Source organism: Embiotoca jacksoni, unplaced genomic scaffold (assembly GCF_022577435.1).
Source record: "Embiotoca jacksoni isolate LCO1_2020_lvr unplaced genomic scaffold, fEmbJac1.0.p SCAF_18, whole genome shotgun sequence".
Taxonomy (NCBI): domain Eukaryota; kingdom Metazoa; phylum Chordata; class Actinopteri; family Embiotocidae; genus Embiotoca; species Embiotoca jacksoni.
The window spans coordinates 6,342,479-6,357,064 of NW_027185318.1; the positions used below are offsets into that span (position 1 = coordinate 6,342,479).

The 14,586-nt window shown below is 41.6% G+C and overlaps 1 protein-coding gene across 2 annotated transcripts in view; it reads left to right on the plus strand.

Moving 5' to 3' along the window:
* The window catches only part of LOC138200016 (brain-enriched guanylate kinase-associated protein), a 37,793-nt gene extending 23,256 nt beyond the window's left edge, over positions 1-14,537 (plus strand). For both annotated transcript variants that reach the window (XM_069152385.1, XM_069152386.1), the window contains exons 5-7: positions 4,348-4,455; positions 7,297-7,380; positions 11,013-14,537. In XM_069152385.1, the coding sequence (XP_069008486.1) occupies positions 4,348-4,455; positions 7,297-7,380; positions 11,013-12,551 (1,731 nt within the window). In that variant the 3' untranslated portion in view covers positions 12,552-14,537. The remainder of the gene's footprint in view (positions 1-4,347; positions 4,456-7,296; positions 7,381-11,012) is intronic.
* Positions 14,538-14,586: the final 49 nt, after the last annotated feature.

Genomic DNA, 14,586 nt, shown 5'->3' on the forward strand with positions numbered 1-14,586 from the left:
AGATTTGTAAACTAGCAGAAAAGGCTGTAAGGCTCACTTTCATCTTTCATCTCTATCAGGCACCAATTGAGTCTTATGTACTGCTTTTAATATTCTCAGTTTCACGTGAGAAGTTAATCTGCACTGAATTCACTTTTCTCCCACCTTCACTGTGTCCTCCGACCGACTTCTTGGGTCTCCTTGTTTCTGAAAAATGTCATTTACAAGATTGAGAATTAGCTTTTCACGGGCCGGTGGTTATCTTTGGTGTCTTGATTTGAAAATCCTCTTTAATGAGGTTAGAAATCTACTTTCTTTCTTTTCTTCTCCTTAAAATAACACTGAATTTAAAATGGAGTAAAGGTTTTTTTTTCCCAGCTCTGCTCCATGAACTGCAGTCCTCAGTAATTGCATCTCATGGGAGTTATGCTCCATTTGTTGCCCAGTAAAGAGACCAACTCTCCAGCAGAATAAGTAAAACAAACTGGGGTGTCTTAGAAAAAAATGACTTTGTTTTTAATTTTACACACTGTGTACTCAACTCACCAAATCCTCCTGATCAACAACTGAAACAAACCCTGCATGATCTGTTTTTGTTTTATTTGTTTGCTCCATTACATATTCACATTACAGAGAAGATAACTGGCCCTTTGTTAGCCGAGTTTAAAGATTTAAATGTCATGGTTACAAAGTTGCTGAGTAATTAAAAGAAACTTTCATACATTTCCATCCAAAAGACCAAAAAGAGAGGCTTTGATTCTCTGAACTGCCATGTGGTGGGAGACAATATCCCTCCTCCTCCACTGGGTCAATCTCCTTCAGATATGATTGTCATAATTTGCATATTAATTTTTCTTGACGCTGTTCGCTTATATGTGTGGCACCAGCTGATAAGAAAGTCTTGGTGAGAGCATGTGCATCCAACACAGTGTGACTGGAGGAGATAGCAAAAATCAGTGTGCCCAGCCGGGACTCTCCCGCTAACTTTTCAATTAAAACGACACTACACTTCCTTCCTCTCTCCAAAATGCAGCGTAAGATCATGTTCATTATATTGAGCCTATTAAGATTGTCCTCTGCTCCTTTATATCTATAGGTGAACTCTGTACCCACATACAAAAATTTTAGGAGATCAAATAGATTACTAAACGCATACAAGTTATCAAAGTCAGCAGCTGTAGTGCAGAAAAAAAATGTTGGTCTTTGAAAATGTGTGGCAATGTTTTCGGTTTTTTTAAACTTATGGTTAGGACCGTGCATCATACCATTAATCAAATTTTAAAATATCTGAAGACAGACTTTAGAAGAATCATGAATTAAAGCTGAACCTGTCTCTTAATGAGAAGTAACAGACACAGTTGCGCTTCCACAGGGCGACATAAATAAAAGCAGCTTGTCTTCTAAATAATATGAAAGCTGCTATGATTCTGCTTTTTGCACCTTACTACAACATTTATCACAATAGGGATCTCATTTTTGTCGTGTTTTAACAAATGAACTGCTGTGATCTGGGAATGTGGATACAGGGTTAAATAGAAGTCGAACAGGGCATTTAGCCAATCACATTTTGAAGCTACACTAACCATTATTTTATATCAATATTGGATCAATGGCTGTGACTGATCGGTTCAAGTGATGAACCCACACAGAATTGGCTCCTGACAATATAACCACCCGCCATGCTACGGAGCGCTTTAGTGTCTTTTGGATCATTGTTTTTCTTTTACAGGCAGGAATTTTACTGTTCTGATTTATCCGATTCCCTCTCACCGCTTTTAACATGTTAATTTCCAGATGCGGCAGGCACATGTTTTCAATTAAAAAAAAAAAAAAAAAAAAAAAACGGCCTCTGATGATAAACTCATGTTGCACCGACCTGCCAAATACCTGGTGCTACACGACACACAGGCACAGTTAGCAACTAGCTGGTGAGCATAGTGCTGCATTTAGCAGCTGAACAGATATTTCCCTCAGGAGTTGGTGGAGACTAAACCAAGCATAAAGCAGAGAGAGTATTGGACTTTCACTGGGCCGGCACAAAGACAACTGCAAATGAATACAAATGGTGCGCTGTGTGTGGTGAATACGTAAATAAGCAAGTGTGTGCTAACAAGTGTTTACAGCTTGTTGAGCAGCCCACAGGAAGTGCAAAAAAAGAGACATAAAAATCCGTTAAATCTGGTTGAGGTAAAAGTTGGACTTTTCCACTGTGGTACTGTAAAAAAAAAAAAAAAAAAAAAAAGTTAGGAAATCTGTTGCAACGCAAAATAAAAGGGATGTATGTTAAAATGTGCAATTATAATCAAAACTGTTCAACTTCTCTTCTGTGGGTTTCTGTACGAGTCACCGTCACATGTTAATTGTTGGCCTTTGGGGGTCACTCAAAGCATTGACACCAAAAGTAGCGATGTATGAAACGACAACACTCTTCAGCATACGAGCGAGAAATTGTCCATGATCCGATAAAACATCAAGTTAACAAAAAAAAAAAGAAAAAAAAAAAGAACAGTGACGAATCACATAGTTGAACTCTAAAATGGCCCGATGTGATCATCCGCACTGTCAGCATCGCAAAGTATCAAAAGAAACCCAGAGCAATGAGCTGGAGAACAAGCGGCAGGGCGCTGCATGTCTCGACCGCTGATTAATGAGACCGTAACGGAATTGGATTTGAATATCAATGCTGGCCTATTGCTTAAACTGACATTAATTGCCACCTATTAGTTTGGCTCTGCACCCCTGTATTTCAAAACAGTCACCGCCATGGAGAGATTAGAGGAGAGATGGGTGGGAGGCCAGGCGAGTGCATCATTTGTCAGCTGGTGCTGGAAGGCAAGTTTCACAATTACAACAATGTGTGTAAGAGGGTGACAGAGAGAACATCATTTGCAAGCCAACAGAATGCCCTTCTGGCCCCTAGAGGCCACAAAGTTAATTACATATCATAATACAGATATGTGGGACAGAAGAGTTTAACTCGTGATTGACATAATCTCATTTTCAGATTCATATTATCTCTCATTCTGTAGCTTTTCACTACACCACATAAGCCTCAACAGCAGACTGAATTTGCTGCTTAGTTACCATCAGTTGTAGATACTTGAAGTTTCAGTTATTCTGACCACGTTTTGGACAACCATCAGCAAGTTTATGATGATAAGAATCTTCCTTTTACATTGTGGTTCTTGTGTCTGAAGACTAAGTTGTGTTTTAATAGAACAAATTAAGATCAAGAACTAAACCAAACAACTAAAAGGAGGTACACATTAGGGAATAATCATAATTATGGCAAATAAAATTGTAAACTATAATGGCTGGTTTGTGTTTAAATGCAAACTCTCATCCCCTGCATCAAAGCCAGGGGCATGCGCTCCATGCCTTTAAGAAACCAGACCTACACACCTTTATTTTTTTGTAACACGAAGTGTATATTAATGCCACTAAATTGGTACCATTGCTGTTGCAGAGACGTCCAATATGGACATCCGTTCTTAGGGATACCGGGCGGACCAAACAGATTAAGAATCCGCTTTAAAAGTTTGTCTTGAGAGTAGTGGTGGAGTCCATGGTGTCATTAACATTGAGGGTTTATCCCCTGGGGAGCATCTGTGCTCAGCTGATTACATTATGGTTTCCGCTATGTCACATGACCTCCTTTTTGTTGACATTTTGGACTTTCGACAGCGTGAAAAGAAACGCTTTATGTTTGCAAGTAACGATTTTAGCCTGATGACATCAGAAGCGAGGTGGGGCCACCAAAATCTTTAAGCATCATGAATATCTGCGGCAAACGGCGAGGTAAAGTGGCCGATAGCTGTCGAGATGAACATGAGCAGATAAAAAAAAAGAGCCAATGAGCAAACATCACCATCTTTCAGCCCTTCAGTTAGTGCAGCTACAATGGCACTCCAGCAGAGCCATTTTGCATTTCTTTGACAGTAATCACCGAAAAAGGAACGAGTGTTTCATCCATCTTTTGTGCTCTCCCATGTTTATTTCTCTCTTTTTCTCTCTCTCTCCCGCTTTATGTCTCTCTCTCTTACTCCCAGAGTAATTGATATGATATGAGCTCTGGCAAGTGTAATCTTCTTTTAATTACGACCCGCTGCTGCCACCAGCTTCAGCCCGATAGTGACTTACGGGCTCGCTTCCTCTCATTTTTCTTGCCCTCTTCTATCGTCCTGTTTTGCCTCTGTTGCTCCTCCAACTTTGGCTCATTCATTTTTCTTGTTATCTCAACTCATCCCTTTTTTTCCTCCTACTTCTCGGCCCTCATCGTATCACCTACTCTGTCTAACTCTGTTTTTTCTTTTTTTTTTTTTCTTCTAATTTCTCTTCTTCCTTGTCTATTCTTCTCTTACGCCACAGTCCCAGCACCATGAAGAGGAGAAGAGGGCCCTTAGCCGGGAAATCATCGTTCTCAACAACCACCTCATGGAGGCGAAGATCACCATTAATAAACTCAGAGACGACAACGTGAGTGCATTGTGAGCCCTTATGAGCTCACTTTAATTTCCCTGTTAAAAACTAATTATTGTAGCTGTGTCTGAACTTTTTTTTGTGAGAGGACACTTGATTGAGGACATGCAGAGATTACATTTTGCCCGCAGGGCCATAAATGAAGCCGCAGCCGAGGGCATCCAGGCCACAAAGCAATGCCCTTCTATCTCGGTCAGTAATCCAGCCTTGTTAGCACTGAAACAACACTTGGTCCTTGAGGCTGAAGTGACAGCTCTTCAAAAGTCTGACCGTAACTCTTCCTCCTGTCACATTGGCAGCCTTCCCTATGCACCAATCTAGCTAAAAAAAAATTCTCTGTATTTCTGCAACATCCTGGATATTTGTGGTCGAAGGCGCCACAGCAGATGAGGAATTAACTCTAAGCCACTGGGCGTTTTATAGTGATTATACTGAAATCAATAGGCATCCTCGGGGCTGTCAGAAGTTTGAGCCGGGTCATCGTGGAAACTGAGCTCAAGGGCACGTGGCAATCTGGTGCCTCACTTACTTTGAAGTGATTTTACTGGTTTTCCAAGTGGGTGCTCTAGGTTAGCTAAAACTCTCCCTTTGCCCTATGGTAGTTTTTAGCACTTCTGAGCTATAGAGCATTTTTACAATCCCTCCAGATCCAGCCGGCCTGTTTGGAGTCAAAGTTCATTTTGAGTGGGTGGAGAATTTGGCCCATCGGAGCCAGCAGTCAGGCAGACATTTCCTCTCGAGAGCAAGCTTAAGGTTTCCTTCTTGGAACACCGGAAAAGCAAATAAGTTTTTAAATGTGTTACGTTTGAGATCCAATGGGGAACAAAAAAAAATGTCCTAGTGAATAAAACACTCAATTTGTATTACTCTTAAGCGATGAACTCATTCAATCTACAGCAGATTATTACAGATTATCATGGATGGATTACTAGACAGACTCCAAGGTACAGACCCAGGGCCCCAAAGGTGAAGGTTCCCTGAGGGCCAGAGCCTCTGTTCAGAACGACTGCTTACACTTTTTGTTGGAAAGTCAACAGTGCAACTACAAAATAGATGCACAGCAACCACACATAAAAATGAAAGTGACATTAAATGACCAAAATGAGATGCGAAACAACAATAAAGAGACAAGAATACTACGAAAAGACGCACGATGACCAAAGATAGAAAATAACTACAAAGAAATGACTACAAAAAGACACAAAAACGACCACAAAGAGATGCCAAGCGTCCAGACAGAGAGGAAAAATTACCTAAGGGGTACAAAATGATCACAAACAGATGCAAACTATGACTATTGGATAAGATAAAATGGAACCTAATTGGATACATAAATCCAGTCCAGGTTTTACTTCTATGTAGAAGGGGGTGTTCGACATGTTCATACCGCGGGGCCCACTGTCAAATAATCCATTCATTATCCAGTCCATCCATTCAGACTTCATGAATACCTAGTATACAATTCCACAAGAAACTGACAGTACTTTATTCACACATTCGGAGGCGAAACAAAAACAAAAGCAGAGTAATTCCTTTGTGGCTTTGCTTCATTTGAAATATACACTGAGGTTAAGACCTTATCGCAAGACCTCACCAAAACTGCCTCGCCACCAGCTGGAACAGCAAAGCTGTGGCTGACACTCCCAGAAGAAACACGCAGCACAGCTCACATTGACAAAGACATCACCAGGTCTCAAAGGTCTATTTGAACCATCCTTATGAACTACAGGGAGCCCAGATGTCCCCTTTGGACAAAAATGAAAAGGAAAAAAAAGTGGTTCAAAACAACAGTCACTGTTAACTGGTGGGGGAGTCGAAGCTGTCAAAGAGAAGGCTTTGATGTCGCGAGAAGTATTGTCATGGTGTTGCAGAGGAACAGGGAGGCTGCAGTGCAGCCAGAACTGACCTTTATAAGTGGACGAATTTAACCGCGGGGTGGGGGAGGAAGAAAGAAAGGCAACTAAAGCAGCTTACCGCCCACACAAACACACGCATGCACAGAAACGCAGACAACAACAAAAACCAAGCATCCCCCAGCGCCAGTCACTGGACCACCCTCACTCTGCAGGGAAATTGAAGTAAAAATCTAAAGGAAACATCCATTTCAGAAAGAACGCTGAAGGAAAGAGATAAATAATGCTGCACTTCCTTCCTGGGCTGGAAGGTGCAGATAAGTGAATGCACTGTTTCAGACAGGTCTAATAAAATTAGCACAGTCTGCACTGGGCAGATAGAAGATATATTACAAATGAAAAAAGTTTGGTTGTATTATTAAGATCCAGCAAACTCCTAATGTCAGCCTGCTGAAATAATATAGGCAAGGTGAAAAAATAATTCAACTCTACCTGTTTCAATGGAAGAATTTGTTCCCTTTCATTTGGCGGGTTACTGAACTTCCACATTTAGAATGCTTATCATCCCACTGTTTCAAGAGAATATATATTAATCATACTTGCAGAGAAATATAATTTATATGCATTTATAAAAAAAAAAGAGTAAGGAAATTATGAGTCACGCCAGGCTTCTTCTTTTGTTTTCATGAGCCTTAATACATTTTTGAATACCTAATAAATAGACTGCATTCTATTTTTAAACATAGTGTTGCTATTTCTTCATAGTATTGTTGAGCACTGTCTTATTTCTCCCGGATGTCCCCTATAAATTTAAACCACAATCACAACGCTGTTGTCTTTTAAGTGTTACAAGTTTCTCCTGGCAGGCTTTCAAACTCAGAACACTCCTCGGTCACAAGCTGCCACGGACCATCACACTGCCAAAAAAAAAAAAAAAAAAAAGTCTGAATTTAGTGAGTGAGGATGATCTTTATGGCTCTTACAGGACGTCTACAGGAAAGACTGCAACCTGGCAGCCCAGCTGCTGCAGTGCTCCAAGTCTCACTACAGAGTACACAAGATGTCTGAGGTGAGTTCTCCAAGACTGCAGCTGCACCTGCATCAGACTCACTTTGAAGGTATGCTGCAACAACAAAAAAAAAACTAAAAAATGATGTTTAAACAAAAAATATTTATATTACACTCCAAATGAGACGAAATCAATATAATTTTTTTTTACATTTTCCCCAATAAGCTGAAAATGGAAAAGCTTTACGATAACTAGCCAGCTAGCACTGGCGTTAAATTGTCTACGTTTTTTCTTTAATTTGGGTGTATTAGCCTGGTATTATTAGCCTGTATTATTAGACCCACATTTACTGAATGTATGGGTCTGGTAACACTACACTACATTAAGGATCATTTCCAGACTTTGCATAATGGGTGGAAACCATGTTTTTTTGTTTGTTTTGTTTTTTAAACCGGTCGCTGAATGGTCTGCCTTTCAGAGGGTTTCCACACTTAAGTCAAAGCGAAGACCGAATCTGTGACTCTCGGTGGGCGGAGCCAGGCGAGCGCTTTTATGTTCTACAAGTAAAAACATGCGTCTTTTGAGGTGGGTTGTCTGATCTCAGTACTTTTGATTTGAGTGCTCTTCAAGGGCAATTGATTCAGGCAATCAAAACAATAAATTAATAAAGAAACAGGGTTGGGTATTGAAGTCTGTGACTTAAAGTACTTTCTTTTTTATTGAACATATTTTGATTTTTTTTTTTTTTCCATCAGAGTACCATGTTGTATAAAATGCTTTGATTAAATAAAGTCAAACTTTACAAAGCTTCAAAATACGATCAAAGGACACATGGACAAGCTGAAAAGCAAAAGAAACCCACTGCTGACACAGTTTTTGATACTCAGACTACAGACACATTTTGCTCTACATTCAAACTGTATTAAAGTTTGATTCCTCGCGCCTTGAGGGGTCAGCTGTTCTACTACAGAAATGTATTCTTGCCTGTTTGGAACATTTTAAACAGCATTTAGATCCTCTTACTGGGGAATATGATTTACAAATGAACTGAATACAGAAGTGATTTTAGGGTATGAGGAGAATTAGCGAGATCCTACAGACTCATCACTTCAGTATTACTAAAATCCTACCTATAGTCTTGAGCTTAATGGATACAACTATATCATCCATCTCTGAACTTGACCTGTATCAAATTAGTGCACTAATGAAGTTAAAATTTTGGATGCATTATTCTTGCAATGGAGACAAGTTCCTGACACTGTGTTGGCGTACCATGAAAAGCCTTTGAGGAGTGTTGTCACAGTAGGACAGAGCCACGGTGCTCACGGCCTCTCCAGTCAGACTGATGAAGGTCTGCTGTCTGAAGTGCCATCTGTCTGCATCCTGGTTGTGTATAATAAATTAATAAATGAATGAATGAATGAATGAATGAATGAAAGGCTGGCTTGAGACAACTCTCAATGCACAAATGAAAAATTTAAATAAAAAAAAGGGCTTATAATTAACCGAAGAACTAGATACACTTGACTATATACATCATTAGTTATCGTTGATGAAATTGGACGGCAATGAATTAAACTTGTTAAAACTCTAAAGCGGTAATTTTTTTTTCTGCTTTTCTTATCAGATTAAGGACTTTTGCTGAACAGCCCCAGCCAGGCCACAAGCAATACAACTAGATGCTAATAACACAGTACTAAGCAAGCAAGAGGAAAATAGCCCTGAAGCTAACGTCATCACCAGAAGCTGGTGGTCACGCCAGACCGCATAAAGATGCAGCAGCACAAAGCAGCACCCTGGCTGTCGTAAACTGACCTTTAAACCTTGCTTTTCTAGTTTTTCTAGAGTACACATCCAAATTATCCCGCAATAGTGTTTGACAGAAAATGTCATTTTTGCTGCCTCTTTATAAGGAATATTTTGTAATATAAAAGCCAGGCTAACTAGGTCTAACCTGCAATACAAACAACGTTTCTCCTTTATTTGTTTATGTATATTTTGTGACTGGGACATTAGCCTCAGTCTTGTAGATTTATAGGACCACGTTTGTGTGTTTCAGACGAGTCAGATGAAAACAGTAAAACGTGAGTTACTGATGGAGTCGTCCATCAGTAACATCGACCTTTTTGATTGACAACATCCATTTCTTCTGAAAAGAAATGCGAGGCCTGTTTTTTTTGTTTTTTTTTAATGGAAACTGAAGGACTACTGTCAGCCAGTGTTGGAGTTGTAAATCTGCCATGTTATTATTCCAATTCTGCCGTTTGACAGGTAGAGTAATAAAAGAGGGAAAGATTTGGCTTTTTAGTCACCTGATAAAGAGAATTGAACTATTCATTTGTGAGAGACTTTTTCTTTGTAGAATCGCAGTTTTTTTTTTTTTTTTTTTTATATATATATATATATATATATATAAAAAGGTTACAAAATGTTTTTCAAATGTGGACCAATTTGCAGAAGAGATGTGACTTGCTAGAACGCTTTACCTACTCAGGGCCAGTTACTTCATACGCTGTTAAACCTCGTCTTTTCATAAATGAAACAGGACCTGCAGATGTGTGTGCTGACACGTGGATTAACACTGCAGAACTATGTCACTGTTAATTATGATTTGCTTCAGATAGCAGCTAATGCTGAGCTAGCTAACTTGGAGCACACACTGTATATTATCTTGAGCTCCCCCCCACAGCCTCACCTACTTTCCATTTCTATTCCCTCTGGGAGAGGCAACACCTGCTAAAAATAGCCCAGACTTAAAAGATGCAGGTTATTTTATGACGAGGCGAGCTTCTATTTCTTAACAAAGCCAAGTTAGTATTTTATCTTTTTTTCTTTCTATACCCAGCTGGAGACCCGGAGCACTGGTTTAATTTGAATCTAAGCCGTTCCCTGTGGAACAGATATGTGTTTGATGGTAGACAGAAGAAAGAGACGGGGGAAAAAAAAAAAAAAAAAAAAAAAAAGACGGAGAGACAGAGAAAGAGAGGGAACGAGAGCTTTTTGGTACAGAAGGCGGTGGAGCAAGAGTTGAAAGATGAAAGGATGGAAAGGGAGGAGAAGAAAGCGAGCTCAATGTGGCAGGAACAGTTTCTGCTGGCCCTGACCAGCGTTAATAGGCACAAAGAAGCAGTATGTAATTGACAGAAGCAGTTTTCTCAAACATGAGCCAATCAAAGAGATTATCTGTCTGTCAGCGTGAGAGAGAGAGAGAGAAAAGAAAAAGAAATCATGAAAGAGACAGTGAGAAACAAATGGCAGAGAACAGGAGAAGGAACATTTGGCGAGAGGAAATGCTTAGATTTATCTCAGAAATATTGAGTTAAATAGAGACGTGAACATTGTTGAGAACAAAGCAAACAAACAAATGTACTATTGTTCGGCAATTTTCGGACAAGTTCATTAAAGGGCCAACAACTGGAATTGCCGAGATACATGAAACTGGTCTGGACAGGGTGACTTTTACTTTCCTATAAGTGCAGATTAAAACCCGTGAGAACCAGCATTATAAAATGCTTTCAGTCCAAATAAAAAAAGCAGTGAATTTGTTTGAGGAAGTCTTTAGGGAGCTAAATCTGAAGACCAACCCAGCAACTGTCACAGTTTGGGCAAAACATTGATGTAGATCTTGGTTTTAGTTTCAATCTTCATCAAGTGTCTTTTGTCTCTTTGTATGTTTGTCTTCTTTGCCTCAGCTGCCACTGGATTTCCAGGAACGCATCAGTTCCCACATGGAGAAACATAATCGGAGTAGCAGCGTCACCATGGCGATGTGTCACTCCAATTACTCCGACGCCGTGCCCACGGCCATAATTGCCAAGGTCCTGGAAAAACCCGAACCAGGGAGCAGTTGCCCTGCGACGCGCTCACCCAGCCCGCCGCCGGAGGACGGGGACTTTCTAACGGGAACAGGAAGCACCGATCACCTGAACCGCCGCATTGCGTACAAGACATCCGACCTGTACTGCAGCGACACGGCCCTCTACTGCCCCGAACGCTGGCAAGACACGGAGCGCAGGCAGAGCGTCGACCTCCACGGCACGGCGCTGCTTCAGCTCCACGCACAGAATTCCACTGACAGCAACCCCGACGAAGACGCTTTCCACTCCGGAAGCTTCTCCCATCACGAGCCCCCATCTTCCTTCAACCCCCACGACGAGTACGGCACCGGCAGCCTCCCTGCTTCCAGCTCCTACTCTAGCTTCAGCCTCGCATCAGATGACAAGGGAGGAGTTGGTGGTGGGTGCGGGCGCACTGCCAGCAGCACCTTATCCTCCTCCCACCAGGGTCTCTATATGGACTGGCGAGATGGTGGCAGCGGGGACTACGAGCGCAAAAGCATGTGCTCTTATGATAAAGACAGCCCCAGCTTCCCCAAGTCTCACAGCATCCAGCACATGGTGACCTCCAGGAGCCCACAGAAGGACATCTCACCAGCGTACACAAGGACAGCCTCGTGCTTCAGTGAACCGTACCATTCCAGCACCCCTCGCCTGGCCTCGTCTCGCAGCATGGGGTCCACGACTGGACTGGGTCAGGCTCGAGGAGGAGCTCTGGACAGCCGCGATGACATCCAGGTCTCGGAGGACGACCTGAGCAGCCGCTGGAGGCAGCTCAGCGTGGAAGACATCAACACTTTCTCATCCTATCGCAACATCGCGGGACGGGTGTCTCCGTACAGTTTCTCTGAACGGCACTTTGCCATAGGCCCCTCCAGTAAAGTCAAGGGGTCTCTCTACAGCAGCTTCCAAGAAGGAGATGACGTCTTCCACAGCCGCGTGCTGGACCAGTGTTTCGGCGTTGGCTCCCCTTTACCCAGCCGCAGCACCAAACCAAAGGAGCATCGTAAGCAGGAGAAATCGTCTGCGCTGTATAGAGCCAAGGACGACAGTCAGGACTCTGAGTGCAGTCTGTTCCTCTCAGGGAGCTCTAAAGACAAGGAGAGCAGCGGGGGAGCGACAGCGGCGAGCAGCGCCAAGAAGGACTACGTGAACCTGAGCGCAGACAGCTCGGCCGAGTCCTTACACCAAAGCTCACTGGAAGCCTCGAGCCTTCAGCACTACCCCAGCCCCAGACCGAACATCCGGCCTCGCCCGAGCTCCAGCTCCGCTCTCAGCGTCGGCCCCGCGCTCCCAAAGAAGACATCTCCGAGATACCAAAAATTTGGCAGCACGGGACTCACGAGGAAGGACAGTTTGACCAAGGCACAGCTCTACGGCACACTGCTGAACTGAGCGGAGACGGGGAGCTTTTCATTTTATGCATGATGACAATGATGACTCCTTACTCACTGTACTGCACTGCACTGCACTGTACTGTACGTCTCTCTGCAGCAAACACATACTTGGTGTGACGGGGTGTTAACATGTTGTTTTATGTATCTTAGCCAAGGCACGCTCATGTAGTCCGCACATTTTTTTTTATATTGTATGTCATGATACAGCGTAGCAATCCGAGACCAGCTATTCAGTATGATTTTGTTTCAGTAATAACGGTGATAATTAGAGCCACCGGGATGAAACCACATTCCCTCGACAACACGGTCCCAGCCACACGAAGATACTGTGCTATCTGTCCTTTTATTTTGGTGTTAAGTACTGTTAGTAAAACCAGAAAAAGACCATTAATTCCTGCTCTTATATACCCAGTATCGATAGTGGACTACAGCGCGTGTAATGAGGTGACTTAATTACTCATGTGTGGGAGAGATTATCCATTATGTATAGTGGTCCATGCAGACTGCAAGCTTTTAAAAAAGATTTATCCATTCCCTAATTTCTCTTAAACAAAATGCATGATGTTTAATGCATATAAATAAGATAGAAAATGTCCAGCTAAATTGTTTCTCATAGGGACATTATTATCTGTAAGCACCCCTTTCTAGAAGGGAGCATTTTCACACTGGTTAAAAAAAAAAAAAAAAAAAGAGATGTTAATGAATATATATTTAATTCAAATGACATATGATAATTTATAGTAAGATTACCTTCCTAAAACTATATTTCACACTAAGTTTCATCAGACATAAATATATATAATATTACAAAATTATTGCTGGAAGAAAGATACAAATACAATAATGTGCATACACAGAAGAAATGATTACACAGACGTGAATTCAATAATAATACCAGAAGAATACAGATTTGAGCTACAAGACTTTTAATTTTCCTCAGCTGGAGTGTTTTATACTTTTGTATCAAAATAAGATGATGGAAGGTGTTGCACTGCACAGTAGTTACCGTTAAACCAGGACACTTTGTGAAATTGCCTTAATCCTGTTCAGTGGACGCAACGGTCTCCTTTACAGCATCTCACAACTGTGTACATACTCTATATGTGAAGTGTTGTTACTGTATGTACACACTACTGTTACCGCGCATGTTCTTCCTGTCAGATAACACACACACGCACACACACGCACACACACACACACACACACAGCCAGTTTCTTTCAGAGGGATTAAGTCTGTTTTCACGCAGAGGGACATTTTTTTTTTTGGAGTGGAAATCTCTATTGAAATTCATTTCAGTTCATGATGACGACGCTTAGTCCCCCGTTTGGAAATCCGACAAGTCAAATTTCTCCCTTGATGCAAAACTTTTTAACACCGTTAGCACTAGACACACAAACCGAAACAAAAGCTTTGGTTCTTGAAGTATTCAGGAGAGAATAATTGTGGGGGGGGGGGAACCTGCAGGCAAGCTGGCAGTTCTGCAATGTATGCACAAAAAGGCAGATAGGAAAGAGAACTGAAAAGGTAGTAAGAAACAACTGATTCAAGACAAATATGTACAGTTGGTGTGTTGTTTTAAACCAGCATGCTCAGTTAGGCTACTTTAGAGATAACACTGTGAAAATAGACAAAGCGTGTATGTACAGTATACAGACATAGAAAGTGGCAAAAATGTGCTGACCCGTTGGTCAACACATTTTTTTTTAAAAGGCCTCGCCTTATGTTAAATGAAGAGCAGCAGAGAGGTTGTCCTGCTGCCCCAACAATCATCCCACAACCTGCTACTGTTATACTTATAAATAGAGTACAAAACTACTCCGACATCTGTGCACCTGAGGATTTCTTCCTGCCCTCGTAGCTGTGTAGATTTGAGAGGAATGGCTAAATAACAGGAAGTCAGCTCTGCCCTCGAGTTGTCTTAGATGGATTTTATTTTGGAAATTCTACCTCTCCCATCCCTGCAGATCTGATAAGTGGCTTTAGGCCGTTTCATAGATTTAAAAAAAAAAAAAGATATCTCTTCTTTTTGACC